The sequence below is a fragment of the Emys orbicularis genome, chromosome 22, assembly GCF_028017835.1.
Source record: "Emys orbicularis isolate rEmyOrb1 chromosome 22, rEmyOrb1.hap1, whole genome shotgun sequence".
Lineage (NCBI taxonomy): Eukaryota > Metazoa > Chordata > Testudines > Emydidae > Emys > Emys orbicularis.
Window position 1 is genome coordinate 10,483,977 of NC_088704.1, and position 17,110 is coordinate 10,501,086.

General features: G+C 37.1%; 1 protein-coding gene across 1 annotated transcript in view; it reads right to left on the reverse strand.

Moving 5' to 3' along the window:
• PRDM2 (PR/SET domain 2) overlaps positions 1 to 17,110 on the reverse strand; it is a 99,676-nt gene that overhangs the window by 50,133 nt on the left and 32,433 nt on the right. Inside the window, exon 5 of the mRNA XM_065421218.1 lies at positions 10,834 to 10,960. Within this exon, the coding sequence (XP_065277290.1) occupies positions 10,834 to 10,960 (127 nt within the window). The remainder of the gene's footprint in view (positions 1 to 10,833; positions 10,961 to 17,110) is intronic.

Here is a 17,110-nt window from a genome sequence, read left to right on the forward strand (position 1 = left end):
AATTTCTATGAAATGACTCTGCAGAAATAAAAATTAGCAGGCTGCTCTGCCATTCCACATGTCTGAACACAATTTCAAAGTCCACTGAAAGTGGTTTCCTAAATCAGTTGCACCCTATTTTTAAATGCCTTACATTAGCAAACGTCTAAATAGTTTTTCCATGAGTTGGAAAGAAATGCTCTAACCAAGTATGGGAAGGCCTTCAAACACGTGGCCTTTGCTGCACGAAACTGGTTTTTATTGGCTGCTTATGAACATGTAGTTCACATCCCTATGGCTCACCATCAAAGTAATGAAAAATCTTCCTCTTACAAGTAAAGGACACAATTTAAAAAGAAAACTGGATCAACTAAAAAATTGGTATTGCTATACTGAATTTTTTTTTCTCCCAACTTCCATGTCCCTGAATCAAATCCAGCCCAGGTTAGATGCAAGTGAAATTCATTAATCTTAGAGAGCTGTTTGTGACTTATGCGTAAGTTATTTTCAATATGGGACCCATAGTTGTGTATATCACTAGACAACGTGTTCAGAAACGTCACTTCAGTCTAGAACTTTATTGGTATAGTCGGAAAAAACAAATACAGTCTACCGAAATCTAGTTGACCAGAATAAACGAATTAAGAGAAATAGAACAATTTACTGCCTAGATTAGATTCACATCTTAACAACTTGATGCAAGATGGACTAAATGGGATAAAGTAAAAAAAAAAAAAGAATATACATTATACAAATATGCATACCTGATGTAACTCAACCTATAGTGCCTCAACTCTGCTATATGCCCTACTTTTTTGTATTTGTCATGCTTTGTATTTATTAAAATAATTTGTGCTGTCAACAATTCTGTTTATATTAAATAAAAAATAACTCAAAACACTATCAAGTCTGAATAGGCATGGTAGCCAGGTTATTCCTTCCAGGTCAGGACTAGCACACATTGACAGGATAACATGAGGGGCTATGGGGGATGCCTGCACTACCTGTTCTGTGAATAAATAGTGGATGCTTGTTGCGAGACCCCATAATCTGCTTTGGTTTCTTAAATGAAATAATGCAGCCCACATGAGCAGCATGAGGAGTCTACACATGGCTTTTCTGTTGCTACCACCAGCTCAGCTCCACCAGCGGTGTTAAGAGTGGGGATGTTAGCACTGACACCCCATAGATACACAAAGTTGCAGGCAGCCACTTCTATTTTAAGCACCACATAGTCCTGATCTGAGTAAGGTAAGACAATCAGTGGCAACAGAAGTGCTCCCATTGTTAATAAGTGTGAAATTAAATTGCAGTAGGAGTTTGGGAAATTTTCAGAGAAATTTTATATACATGCAGTAGACAAGGCTTTTGAGTTTAGCATGATGCTGAATTAGTCAAAAAGTAAACATGGTTTCCAGTGTTCACGTGAAACTGTAATCATCTCTCTGAAGCAAAAACTTACTTTCTTCTTTTTTATTTTTTTTAAATGAAATATATAGCAAAGTTACCTGAACATGCTGAGTTCCCACACTTGCTGGGAGCTTATCCCTGGAAACATGGCTCTTTGACGGAATCAGTTTACATAATCTAAGATCAAACTTACATAATTCAAGGCAAACAATTTTTTAAAAACAGATGTTATTTTACTCCTAAAAACTGAGCCACAATCTTCTGCTATGCTGAACCCCCGGGGGCAGCAGGGAAGTTAGAATGAATCATGTCAATTTCTCTCTTGGGACAGTTCAGAGCAGCAGCAGAGGCAGGAACTGGAGACATTTAGTGGGGAGGATGGGGGCAGAGGGAGGGAGAAATAGGAAGTAGCAACCCTCCTGCCTCCTCCCCCCTTGCAAAACTCTGGCAATCAAGAGGCAAAAGAGAAAAGTTTCATTGCCCTCGTGACCTCAAATTTATTGGATATTTACAACATAGAAGCTAACGTGAAAGATACACTCTCCAAATAGGGCCAGAGGCAGCCCTCTAATAGGAATACCAGCACCTTCGCTCTTCAGATCAGTTGGGGAAGAGGAGTGGGAGTGAAGCTTCTCATTAGGGCATTGCCTCTGGACCTTGCTGCTGACCTCCCTCCATAACTTTTGTATGGGATTCTGGCTAGTAGGTTTAAACTTTTTAATTACTAGGTATCTAGTAAGTTTTTCAATCATTGGCCCAAACCAGTTTCAGCTGATTGGCAACACTGCATAGCTTAGAACAGGGGTAGGCAACCTATGGCACGCATGCCAAAGGCGGCACACGAGCTGATTTTCAGTGGCACTCATACTGCCCGGGTCCTGGCCACCGGTCCGGGGGGCTCTGCATTTTAATTTTAATTTTAAATGAAGCTTCTTCAACATTTAAAAAACCTTATTTACTTTACATACAACAATATTTTAGTTATATATTATAGACTTATAGAAAGAGACCTTCTAAAAACGTTAAAAATGTATGACTGGCACACGAAACCTTAAATTAGAGTGAATAAATGAAGACCCAGCACACCACTTCTGAAAGGTTGCTGACCCCTGGCTTAGAATGTTATTACATGTAGGGATCTCATCACCATAAAGCAATATTCAAGCAGCTGAACACTAACAAATGTACAATTATATTTAATATGTCCTTCTCCATTGAATATGTATTTCATTTTATATTTGGAAAGTGTCCTCCTTTCAAGTATTTTTGGAGTTAATTTTTTTTAAATATAAAAATGTACCAAACATGGTACAGTTTTCAAGGTCACATTCTCCTTTATTCAAATGAAATTATTCTTTTAACTTCAAACCCGAGGCCTGCATTGTGTCATCAAGTTCAAACTGTATATTTAAGTGGTTCTCTATGGAAAAAAAATGTCCAAATGAGGGTAGCACAATGTGCAGCAAAGCACAGGATTAACTAAGGTCTACGAAAAAATAATCTGGAACAAAACAAAAGCGAAAGGTCTTGTGAAATCAGCAGGAAATTGCAAGGTGTCCCAATAAACACACCCATTTAAGCAAGGTTTCAGAGAAGCAGCCGTGTTAGTCTGTATCCGCAAAAAGAACAGGAGTACTTGTGGCACCTTAGGGACTAACAAATTTATTAGAGCATAAGCTTTCGTGGGCTACAGCCCACTTCTTCGGATGATATGCATCCGAAGAAGTGGGCTGTAGCCCACGAAAGCTTATGCTCTAATAAATTTGTTAGTCTCTAAGGTGCCGCAAGTACTCCTGTTCCATTTAAGCAAGTCATTTCATCCTTCTTCAATTTTTCTTCTGCAATAGGTCAAAACACAGCTACTTCTGGAACAGTTTCTTAATGGAAAAGAAATCTGATCAAAGAGATGTTGATATTCCTTCCTACTTAACAAGTTAATTATTATTAATCCTGAAGGGGAAGTTATAGAAAAAAATGCAGTATTTCTAATAAAGAAACACACACCATATTATTCTCAAGAGCTGCTATTCAGAGTACTACAGTTCCTTATATAAAGTTCCATGTGAGAAAACCGTCCCTTAAAGAAGCAATGCCACATCAAAATACAGACCACTTTTAGACAAAAACAAAATAAAATTAATCCCTCTGCCAATTGTTGTGGCTTTGCAATTGCATTTTCCCACTTCTCCCCATTTCTGTGTGAAAGACCCAAGAGAAGAGGAGACTGAGTGTTCCTTTAATGTCTCTGAAACAGGAGACTAAAACTAAACTTTATATGCAGCCTTTAATAAAGATGTCATAATAACGAAGTACAATTGATCAGAGTTAATCTAATTGTTAATTTACCCTCTCCAGATCCACAGTGGCTCCAAAATGAACAGTATCTTTTAAGGAGAACCAATGTACCTTTCAGGCACTGTCTGAAATCTGATCAGAACTATGCTAGATATCAAAATTTATTATTTATACCGTGGTAGAGCCACTTATGGTAGAGTTTTAACATGGATTTGTTATCAGTAGCATTGGGACTGTGTTATAAGACTAGTACTCTGCACCAAACATCCCCACGGTGATGTTGGTATGATCCGATGGTATGACCAGATCCTGTCTATACTACAATATGTGTTTTCACTGGATCACCTGACATGGTTGATTTTGTAATGCAGACAGGACCTAGAGTATCATCAGAGAATCCTACTCACTTCTTCCTGCAAGAAAATATAGAGCTTGCCAAAATGCAGTCCCATACTCTGTTCTAATCTACTAGCCTGACTCTGCAGAGAGGGGGGAAGTGAAGGAGAGGCACATACAGTTTTCATGCCAGACTGTAACTGAGTTTATACCACTGGGATTTGGGGTCTGGATGAAGTACTAAGTGAAACACGGCAGACACACAAATACACCTCAGAAGCACAGCCTGGGGAGAACCACCACCAGGACAAACAGACACAGAAGAAAAACAAACGGTTAAAAAGTTACACTGGAGGGGAGTGTGGGAGACTATGAAAGCAGTAAATGAGAAACCATAGTTTTATTTGGTTAAACTGGACCAATCTTTCCTCCTCTTGGTTCAGAGGGGCATTGGTTGTAGATATTCCAGATAGTTTTCCTTCATTTAATACCTCGAAGCAGTAGACTACATTAGATAATGTGGTGTATCCTAAAGATCCAGTTTTAAGAGAGATTTAGTTCTGAAAAAAAAAAAACCACTTCTAAAGACAAGGTGAACTATGAAAGTAATGTGAAAAATAATGAAAGCTTAAAAGCCCTTGGTTCCATAAGAGGAGGTTTACCCACCAAACTAAAACACACACGATTGAAATAAATATTAGAAAAGCGTAAGCATGAAATCCATCTTCTAGTCTTATCTAGGGCTTGATAAATTTACCCAGAATTCTAAAAAAATTGCTTGCTACGAGAGTGAAATATACATGCCCTCTCCAACCTCCCTACTGCAATTCAAAGAAATAAAACAGTTATGTACTGTATTTAACTGTATATTGTCAATCAACTTTTTATTTACCACTACTTTATAATGCAACTGATTGCATCTCTCTTGCTTTTGGTATGGTACCTTACCCTGCTTGGCTACACTGCAGTTCTTTTCTTTAAAAAACCATGATGCATTTCTTCCTGTACTATTTTCAGTGTATCACTTTTGCATTGACTTCTCGGCCGCCTCCTTTATATTTATCTCTTTCTTCTCCCTTCTATAACTATGCCTTTTTTTTTTTAAACTTATCCCACACACCTTGACCTCCACCTCCCTCCATGCTCCTATATACAGGAACTGAATAATGTATCAGACACCAAATGTCCAGATGATTAAACCTACACATACGGGCCAAAAACTGGTATAAAATATGCGGAGCTGCCTCTGTTTAATGAGATAATGCCCTTATGTGAAACCAACCCTCACCCCCAGCATCTAGAAATGGGCAGATGCTGTCCTTGGACCTTAGTTAAGGGCTCCAACTTTTGTATTATTCATTAATTTTATAAGACCTAAAGTGTGCTGTGTAGAGGGGGAAAATAGGCTAAGAGAAGATAAAGAATAATTAATGACTATCCTACTTACCTGATGTCATTGCAAACCTTTACCTTTCTTAAAAAAATTAAATGCAAAGAAGTCTACGTTAATGCAATTGTTTGGCTTGAGACAGCTTTCTGCAATCCCGGGTTAGGAAAGTCAAAAACACCTCACTTTAAAATTGTGATGGTTGTTTTATCACAACAGAAAAATTTAAAAAAAGTTAAGCTTTTTTCTAATGAAAGTTTGGAATTTACAGAATTCAGCTAAAAATATGCTTTTTGGAGGATTTTCCTGCACGCTATGGCCTCACTGAAACAATCTTCTCATGTAAATTGTCCCAGTCCCACCTTCTGTCACTTTCAAATCTAGAGTTCTCACATTTTCCTATGTGATGTATCTCACAAAGGAGATGCAGCTTCATTAGGCTCGGAAAAATTTTTTACATGCCACCTAAGAAAGCTCAAAAAGAGTTTTTTCAGTTGCTTATTTACTCTGAATTTCCCCCCAAACCTAGAATACACTCCACATCAGTACTGTCTTTTTACATGCAAAGTTTCAAGTACATATAAAGAAATAATTGATTTTGAAGTCTTTTTCGGGGAACTCTTCCTAGTAACTCCTAGGCTGACATGAAATGTTAAGAAAAATGGTAAATCATGTATTTCAATCTGAAGAGCTAGAAGTTAATCAGACACTAGCTGTTTACATGTTTACATCTTCTTGTATCTCATTCTGGAAGTGGAGTTCTAACAAGGATGCAGACACTAAAGCTGGGCTGTATGATCAGAAGTGATTGGTGAAGAGACAGTGTGAGTATATAAAGTTGGAATTCTGTGAGGCATAATTTAGGCATAAACAAAATCCAATGATTGCAAAGGCAACAGGAAACACCAGGATAAAGTGGGGAATACCAGAGGTCCTCCAGTGTTTGCTTTAAGAGGGTTTATAATACTACCACCACCAATGACTGCTTGGAAACAGAGGTCAGACTGAGAGGCCAGAGAGAATCAGTGGAGAATATATAATTTCAATATTATCCTTTGCACCTATCTCAACCTCTCCCTACCATGCTTATTGCTATCTGAACTTTGCAAAGCAAATAATTCCAACCTCACACTAGCAGAAACCACTGTTGAAACAGACTTTGTTTGAGAGGAGACTGAGGGTTTATTTGGAAATTCACAATGGAGTTTCTATGATAATTTGTTAGCTAAATATTACAATCACACTTCTGAAATAATCAGTTGGCTAAATAAAATCCAAAGACAATTGTTTACTGCAAATTGTTCAAAATCCAATGACTAGTTAAAGATAATTCTTGCCTACTAAATGCATTACACTGGTTAAAACGCCAGGGGATAGTTGTTTAATTGAATACAAACATGCAAATACCTGTTATATAATTTTATTTAGCAAGCTGAATAAAAAGATATCGTTAAAAAATAGACTGTTTATAGTATTTTTTTTTACATTTTAAATCAAAATCTCTCTTGTAAAAAAAAGGCATATTTACTAAAGTAAACACACATTCATAGCTGTTTAAACTGTATGCTTTTATATTTCCTAAAGAGCTATTGCTATATTAAGACCTATAAAGGGGATAAAATCTGCACCTCAGAATACAGAATGTCATGTGCAGTTAACGATCCTGGTCAGGTTTCTAATGATAATTCAAAATTTCACAACTCTCCTGAGGAACCAAACAGCAGCTTTGGTAAAGTAGGAATTAATCTATAAAATTATTTGACATTTCAGCTCCCTGTTCTACCAGCTACCGTCAAGTAATATACTATCTTTTAAACAACTGGGGGTAGAATTTTTTCAAAAAGAGAAAGTTACTCTTCTTTTTCATCATTGCTGAATTCACAAATGACTGATTGCAACTTCCTAAAATTTCCATAAAAGTTCAACCTCTGGGCTGAGATCAGCTTGGATAATTTCAGACATGAGATACAATTTCCAGAAAGGGAGAGGGTGCTTGTGAGAGAGGGAGAGAGAAAAGACAAGGGGTAATACTGGAAACCATTTTGCAACCTTAACTATGGCTGTTGCTCCCAATGAAAGCATAAATTATCATCTTACTTACATGTCAATTAGCTTGAATACCAAAGAATAGCACCAAAGTATACAGACTGCGTACACCTTTTTCCTCTAAAATTATTCCAATAAAATTTGTTAACAAAACAAATAGAACTCATGGCTGAGCACACGAAGGATGGAAAGTATGGAACACCTACCATAAAAATGACCATAGTGGGACAGACAATGGTCTATCTAGCCTAGTATCCTGTCTTCTGACAGTGGCCAGTGCCAGTTGCTTCAGAGGGAATGAACAGAGCAGGGCAATTTCGAGCGATCCATCCTCTATCGTCCACTCCCAGCTTCTGACAGTCAGAGGGTTAGGAACACCCGGAGGTTAGGGTTGCATCCTTGATCAGTTTGGCTAATAGCCAGTGATGGACCTATCCTCCATGAGCTTATCTAATTCTTTTTTTTAACCTAATTATACTTTTGGCCTTCACATCATCCCATGGCAATGAGCTCCACAGGTTGACTGTGCACTGTGACTGTGAAAAGTACTTCCTTTAGTTTGTTTTAAAGCTGCTTATTAATTTCATTGAGTGACCACTGGTTCTTGAGGGTAAACAACATACCCCCCCCCTTTTCTTTTTCTCCATACCACTCACAATTTTATGGACCTCTATCATATCCCCCCTTAGTAATCTCTTTTCTAAAATGAAGAATCCCTGTCTTTTTAATATCTTCCCATATGGAAGCTGTTCCATATCCCTACTCATTTTCATTGCCCTTCTCTACACCTTTTCCAATTCTAATGCCTTCTTTATTTTTATATTTTTAAGATGAGGCAGCCGGAACTGCACACAGTATTCAAGGTGTGAACATATCATGGATTTATACAGTGGCATTATGATATTTTCTGTTTTATAATCTTTCTCTTTCCTAATGGTTCCTAACATTGTTAGATTTTTGACTGTTACTGCATATTGAGCAGATGTTTTCAGGGAACTTTCAACCATGCATCTAGATGTGCATGTGCAATATCATTTAAATCATGGATTATGAAGCCTTAATGGCTGGCAAATCTTTGTGATGAATTTGTTCTACTTTTGCCTGGTGACCAAAGAGTATAATTCCACACATAAATTACCTTTTACAAACAGTTACATTTTTATTTTATTTTGGTTTTTCGATAGATTGCGGTTTATTTAATTTTTTAAGTGCCTAGAGCCTGGGATAAGAGGTTTTTAAATATACAAAATAGAGATAATATCCTCTATGTGATTATTTCGAATTAAAACTTTGTCCAGACATGAACAGTTAATACTAACAGTTTGGGATTATTATCAAGTAACAACAATTTCAGGAAGGGCGAGGTTAGTTTAGTGAAGATTTGTCCACAATTTCATTAACACAAATACAATTTCAGTATCTTGGAAATGTTCGACTCCTCACTTTTGTGATTTTAAAAAAAAAATGATAATCTCTGAGGTTGCCGTTATTGCCTATTGGATAAATAATATGCACACCAAAACTGTAATTTACTAGGCTAATGCACATTAATTTAAAAAGGCATAAATCTGCCTTTAATGGACTTAAACAATTCTTGCTAAGTATGTGCTAAAGAGGTGTTTTACCACTGTCATAAAAATAAAAATCAGTATTTGAATTTTAGATTTGTTCCCTACTGCAACCTAAACAGTCATTTAATGCTTCACCCAATGCTAAAATAAACTTGAATAGAGGACAAAATGTTATTTTCTAAAAGTCCTGCTCCCAATATGAGCTTTACAGTGAACTTCAGCACAAGCATGACTGGGCCATAAATTTGTATTTAAAGAGAATATTACAGGTACGATTCCATTTCAAAATCTCACTAACTTTTTTATTGGTTCATTTAAAACACATTCAGGAATCTTACAAAATATATATTCCGGAGACAAAAATGGTAGCAACACATGCACACTACTGTATATATTTACCTTTTCTTTAGTCCTTAACATTGTCTAAACTGAAGTATCACCCTTAAAAAAATGTGATTTTGACCTAAAATAACTGAATCAAAACAACAGCTAAATACAACCATACTTACCAACCTGGCTGTCCTACAGGCACATTGAAGCCAACATTTTTAGCATCTTTATTAAATTATATATGGAAAAATTAAGACATGTTCAGTGTATCCTATATATAAATTAAATAATCCCTATGCCCCCCAAAATTATTCTCCTCCTATCCTAAACTCTCCAAAAAATTAGCCAAAAGCAGTAATTCATATTTTCAGGTTGTATGTTGTTATAAGCCACAAAATTGCTATTGTCCTAAAAATTAAAATTTATGAATCAACATCTGCATTTTTCACTTCTACTGCTGATCAGCTTTTTATAATTTGTAAAAGAAAATTATTGCTCTGTGGACACTCTGCATGATAAAATTATTTGCATGAAGAAAGTTAACAGCAACCCCACTCATGCAGAAGGAGCTTACATTTAGAAAAAAAATACTGACCCAGTCTTAAGTGTTGTGGTGCGAACACATCTTATGTTCTGATAATGATGTTAACACGCCAAGGAAATGCAAATCTTAGGACTGTATTTGGTAACATTGAATGTATCATCACCCGAACTTCAGTTGAGCTCAGGAGCAGATAAAGAACTAAACTTAAAACTGTGGGCTTTAAGTTAACTACAGCTCTTCTTACAAGTGTACATTGCTCCTCTCATCCTCTGTCTGAATTCACCTAGTGAGGCCTGCAATATTGTTACCTTAATCCCTTCTAAAATGTCAGCTAGAGATTAAAATCTGCAAATGGTAAATATTGTTATTTAATATAGTACCACCTTATAGTAGGATTGCAAAGCATAAAAATACCTAGGTGTATAAAAAAAACCCCACAGCTTTTATGTATTTTTAAAAATCACATTTTTTTTCCCCTCAAGTTTTTTTTTTTTTTTAAATTAGGACAAAGTTAAAACTTGAATAGTTTAATCACCAATCCATGATTCCGCCCCTTCCTCCGTGTTTCCTATGGTCTATGATCAAAGTTAGAAAGCCCCAAATGCAACAGCAAGTAGCCAAGAATTCCCACCCGACTTTCCAAAGGAGACAGTGCTGGCATGCCCGCCTGCCTTCGCCAAGGGGAGCGGGGGGGGGTGGCTGTCCCTTTAACTCCGCACTGCTACGCCCAGCGGAGTCTGGAAAAGGTCACCCAGACATACTTGCTCCTACAACGACGCTCCTTGCTGGAAAGTCCTGCCGTGGTTCCTGCTCGAGCGGGCGGGATCGGGAAAAGTTTGCAAGTTTCCCTGCCGCCCGTTTCTGTTCCGATCGGGGGCGATCCCCTCCCTGGCGAGGGCGGCAGGGCGGCCGGGGGGAGGAGCGGCAGCGCTTACCTTTCTTGGCTTTCGGAGAGTGCCTCTTGCTGCGGTGGGTGGCTCGCTCTTCCTCAAGAGCAGCTGCTATCTCTGGGTTGTCTTCCCCATTGTACCAGACTAGCAGCTCCTCGCCCGGCGCGATTGGCTGGAAGGAGGCAGAGAGACAAACGCGACGCCAATCAGAGGGAGGGTTGTTAGCCCAGGGCAGAGAAGCAGGCTCCGGGCCAGAGGGCGTGGAGCGTGCTGTGGGGATTGCAAACAGCTGTACTCTGCACTGAGACCAGATTGCCTCACTGACTGGCGAACCAAACCGGAAGCGCGCGTTAACCCTGCCCGGCTGGGCTGCTGCAAGCAGACGCGGCGGCCCCCAAAGGCTTGCACCACCCCCCTCTGCTGGAGGGAGGACCGCATGTGTCAAACCCGATTGCACTGGCTCGGGACACAAACCCGCTTGCTGGGCAGACAACCCTCTTCGTTTAAGCCTGACAGAGCAAATCTTGATCTCTCATCGCCCACAATGGGGTGAGCTCAGTTTATGCGGGAAATACGGCAGTTTTGATTTGAAGGTTTAAAAAGCTAGCTCTGTTATTCAAGAGGAAGGTGAGAGAAAGTAGGTCATAAAAGATGTTAAATTCAGATAGAGTATGGAGAAAGCCTGTAACTCATATTTTCTTCCTAGCAGGGGGAAATGATGACACTGTTTAATGAGATACTTTCTAGATTATTTCTCCCCAATCTATTGGTTTTTTTTTTTAATAAAACAAAATTTAAAAATGTATTTGAAAGTTCAGGTTAAGCTGAGCAAAATTTTACTGAGGCATAATTCTGCTTACATTCGTAAATTTGATCTGCATGTATATATTACATAGATTTCTTTTAAAAAATGCAATTTCTGAACTCAGGATATACAATCTCTAACCTTTTTAATTAACTATATACTGTAATTTTAAATGTTTTCTTCATTTTAGTAGATTTAACTGCAACTATTTACATTACACAAACAAGCTAGTCTTGTCTGTAATACAACAAAAAAGACTAAGAAATGACTATATATAGTAGAAAATCATATAGAATCAGCCATCTATTAAAGTTGAGAGTTTGGAACTTAATTTAAGGAATACATTAACAGGAAAAGTTCATGGCCGAGAAAGAGGAAGAGAAGAAAATGGAAGGTAATTACTACGTTTCTGAGCCCCCCTGAATTAAGCCCAATAATAAGAGAATTGTGTGCCATTCCACACTTATTTCTAAGTCCTTATGCAACACAGAAACTCAAAAAAAGGAAAAGGAAAGGAAAGGAACAAGAAATTGAACTAAGCACAGGTCATTGCGATTACTACTCTGATATCTCAGTGCCATTACCATGCTGCTCAATACTAGAATTGATAGTTTCCCTGGTAATTTTATGTGGTCTTAAATAGCATCATGAGGATCATAAATTTTTTAGTGAATTCCCTTAAAGATTTTCCCCACTTGAGCAGAGTAAAAGAGGGAAATACCTCTGTACCTATATTTTTCAAATAATCTCCTAAACATTTCTCCATTCAGAACAATTCTACTCAAGTGTGGGAATAAAATCCATTGGCCCTGGATACAAATGCCTTTCTTCCTTGTGACTGCAACTACCCTTTTCAGTGGCTGAAAAATAGTATGGTGCCAGAAATAGTTTATAAGTTTAAAGTAATTAGGTTAGAGCAAAGGGGATCTCAAGCTATTATTTTAAGTTTCACCTGAGCCAAAGGGGGGGGGGGGAACCTATTTTACCCTCACATGCTGGAAGAACTCAAGAGATTCAAGATTCCAGGCATCCACATTATAACGATCTTTACCATGATCAGATCTAGCTTTTGGGGCTTGTGCAATCCCTCGTGCTTTGGGGTGGGGGGACGGAGGGACATCTAGAAACAATCAATTTTACCTTTATTTTTTATTTTTTTTTTTTAAGGGTATCTAGAAGTTTTCTTTGCAAAGGAAATGTAAGTCAGCTCATAGCATTAAAAAATGTCAATTTTTCCTAAAGACCATTGTTTATGAAGAGCTCACTATTCTCCTCTACTGACAACCATGAGTTACTTATGGTCCCCCATCCTGCTGAACTGATTAATGTGTTATGATGGTTCTGTGGAAGTTGTTTGCGAACAAAAGGCCTACACCAAACTGACTTCAATAGGAGTTGGATCAAGCCAAAATTCTTTACATCTTACTGTTTTTGAAAGTTAGTTTGGAAAAAAATGGTAATAAGTAAGTTTGTTTTGAGTACTTATAAACAGAATCTCTTCATTACAAGATGTGACATGCACAGCTTAGCATTCATTACTGGTAAAAGTCTACTGACGTAAGATTCTTTTAACAACAAATGGGAGTACTGTTACAATTTATAAAAGGTTTCAAGTTTTTGGTATTAAAAACTTAAAGGGGATTAATACAGTTCAATAATATTTACATTAAGTGTTAGCTAATGGATACCATATTAACTAAGTATTACATAATTTTTAGGAAAAGAAAATATGTACAGTACTTTTTAAAACTATATACTTTGTTGTTAAAAGTGTTTATTATTTGGCTATTAGAGCCATTGTCTCCTGATTTGCTAAATTCCAAGGCATATAAATTTTTTCAATTAATCCTCACAATCAGGAAAGTGAAAAGGTTTGTTTCAGAGAATCCAAGTGTAAAACTGCACTGACCATTATACTTGACATGTTCACATACATAAAATATAAGGCCAATGCTAACCAGGTTAACCTAAAGCAATATGTGTTAGGTTTAAATCAATTTAAGTCTCTACATAGACATTTACACAAGTTTAAACTGATTTAAAATATGGTTAAACACGTGTAACTTTTAATATGAGCACAGCCTAAGATTTTGGTTTCCATTTGCAGTTTTGGAGACCTGATGGAACACGTGTTGGGTAAATTATTTATTTGCACAGTGTCAGTGTGGTAGTGCTATACAATTAGGAATGAAGGCAAGGTTCCTGCTCCAATCTAAACCTCCAATGGGTTGACAACAAAGAGCAATGCAATTCAGTGCTGTGTTAAGCATGCAACTTGTCAGTTCCATGGTTGCTTGTTTTTTCCCTTTTAATTTGCTGAGTGAGATGTTTGAGTTGCTAAATCAATGTCTAAAAGTCTTCTGACCCTGTCCTTCCAAAATGAGATGCGGCCTGCCTTCATCAGTCCAAGCTCATGCAATAGAACAGCTCCTATGTTAGCAATACTAATTAAAGCAACAGCTCTCCTTTGAGGAAATCCATGATCACTTGATTTTGATGTAGACTAAGCATACAACTGTATCTAGAAACAGAAGGCTAGCATTAGAGAACCTTCCTGTGTAAGTTTCCAGTAAAAAAAAAAAAAAAAAAAAAAAAAAAAAAAAAGGTCAAAAATCTTACCTACCTGAACCACTCCCTTAAATTCTGTCTATAGCAAACGTTTTAAAAAGTTGCAAAAATTAATATTGTATCTTACAGGTAATGCATAATTCAATAATAAGCACATATGTACATTATAGTAGTGGTGCTGGTTCTTATTATCATGTACATGATCTTGCAACGTTTGAAGGTTGTGTGTTGAACATAAATACACAAAGAACTTTGTTGTTTGTAAGTTCTTCATAAGAGCAGTAAAGGGTTGCAACACACAATATAAAATGACCAATGCACAAAAGCAAAGAAATGAAAAAAGTTAAGCCACTGAACAATACATACTTCTATTCCTCCACACAGAGGCGCACACCTTAATCATTACTACTACTACCATAACACTAAGGACCACACATTGAAACCTGAATTCTGACCCCCTCAACACGACCCTCACAACACATCTCTTTACCAACTACCTTCTCCCAAAGCTATTAGATTGGATGTTCAGTGCAGTAGTGTTGGGAGGAAACAGTTGGTTAAAAGTATGATGTAAAGTACAGCATCCCTAGTAGGACCGAGTTAAAGGTTGTGGTGCATTGTCTGTGGTATATTCCCCTTACCCTGTGATGTTCTCTCTTCTTAACTGAAGGCACTAGATTAGTGGTTTTCAACCTGGTTTCATTTGTGAACCCCTAAAACATTTCAAATTGAGGTGTGGACCCCTTTGGATATCTTAGAAATAGTCTGCGGACCCCCAGAGATCCATGGACCACAGGTTGAAAACCACTGCACTAGATGAAAACATATCTGCTTTCACCCCCAAAGTATTAATATCCATCCATAGGTATTCAATTGTAGAATAATCCATCTATTGTACATTTACTGTACATTGTGACCTAAGTGTACTTATTTGTTTTGTGTTTCTTTAACAGTTCTGGATTTGCACTCTGGAACTGTGAAGATGAGAGATAACAGAAGTAATTTTACAGCATTTGTCTATCGTATCTAATTAGGTTGTAAATTCTTCAGGACAGGAATAGTCTCTTATTATGTGTTTATACAGTGCCTTGCATAGTGCTACTTTCATAATAATGAAGCACTTTTTTTGGATGGAGGTGTTTGTACTTGTGTGCAGTGTTTACACCTGAAAATATCAAATTCCATTATTTGGTTTACATTTGTGGCACTACAAATCAAGTCCTTGAGCTATTATGTGTGTCTTGTACTTACACTGATTTTATCTATACAGTACTGTAACTTGATAGAATGGGATCTTCCATAAACAAATTAATTTCACCTGAAGTTGGTCACCTCTTTTTAATCAAGTAGATTTAGAAAATTTCTTTAAATTGAATTTTCACTGCAAATTATTATTAGTATTTGAAGACAAAGTGCTAAGTACCATATTGTGTGAACATATTTTTCCAAGAACTTTAATGTGAACTTTAAACCAACTCCTTTCATTAAAAAATGAGTTTTTAATGACTAATTTAGAAACCAATTAAAAGTTTAAATAGTTGGGGTGAACTGCCCCCAGTTACACATGTGCACTGGGAAGATGTACACCAAGCAGCCTACAAAAGTCCTCCTAACTTGAAAGCACCGCCTTGTAAAGGGTGGCAACGTTATTCATTTTTTCTCACTTTAATATTCAATCCTAGACCTTCATTAGAACAGAAAGTCCCATGAGCAATTTTGCTAATAGCTAACAACATGGGAAATGGGAAAACAATGAAAGATCTACATAGCTCTGAGGCCCTACTCTACCAAACATGCTCAGACAGACAAGACTTTGCTTATCTTGGCCTAGAGGTTTTCAAAATTACAATGCTCCAATATTTTGAAATTAGGCTTTTTGAGTCACAGACTAAAAATCCACAAAACCATGAAAAAACTTGCAAACTTGGAAAAATTAAGTTGGAGCAGTATTTTAATTAGTTATGCAGTACTAGTCTGAATGTCAAACAATAAAATAGAGAACATTATGTGCACGCCATCACTGCAAAATTCTTCTTTTCTAGGGTAGATTTTTTTTTTTTTTTTTACTTCCAAGAGAAATCTCCTTAGTTTTATTCATTTTCATCAATCATTGTGACAAGGGGCAGGTGAGTAAATTGTGTCCCTAGGCTAGTAATATCTACATGACAGTTGTGAAAGGTTAATGTATACACACACACACACACACACACATATTGTGCAAAGTTTCTAGGAGAGGAGAGCAGCACCACTCCAAATGTTCATGAACCCATGTTAACTGCAAGACTACTCCATCTAACACTGAGAGTACTTCAGCTCTCTGAATAAATTCATAGAACCAGTGGTACCTGCCACTTTAGATATGAGGACAAAGTCCCTGCCTCCAAGAGCTTGCAATTTAAGTCAGACATTACAAAGAACGACAACTGAATACAGTGGGTACGGCATGGGAGGAAACATTAAACAAAAAGAAATGGGAATAAATTTTAAAGAGCATTTTATCAAGGAAGATGGGTGGAGCTATGTATAATGTCTTGTTTTATGTATTTATTACGTTACTTTAAAAAAAAAAAAAAGTCATGCACCAGAGTAGGGGTGAACTGTACCTGAGAGAGATCAGGGCACATTAAGAAGGAAGCAGTTTCAGGCACACTAAATGATGTGAAAAATAAGCTTTGCATTCAAGGAGATAGACAAGTAACATTGCACTAAATTATTTAAAACATATATTCAAAAAGTAGTGATATGGCTCTGAGGTTCCAAAAAGTCTGAAATGTTTTTCTATATGATACTATGTTCTCAAAGTCTTTCTGCAGCTACATTGGCTTGCTTTTCTTTGCAGTAAGTTTACTTTGGGAATCTGGCTCTTATAATTGTGCAGGCTAATTACCACTGATCTAATCATTTTGAGTAACTATAAAATTCTACAAAATACTAGATCTTGTAACGTTG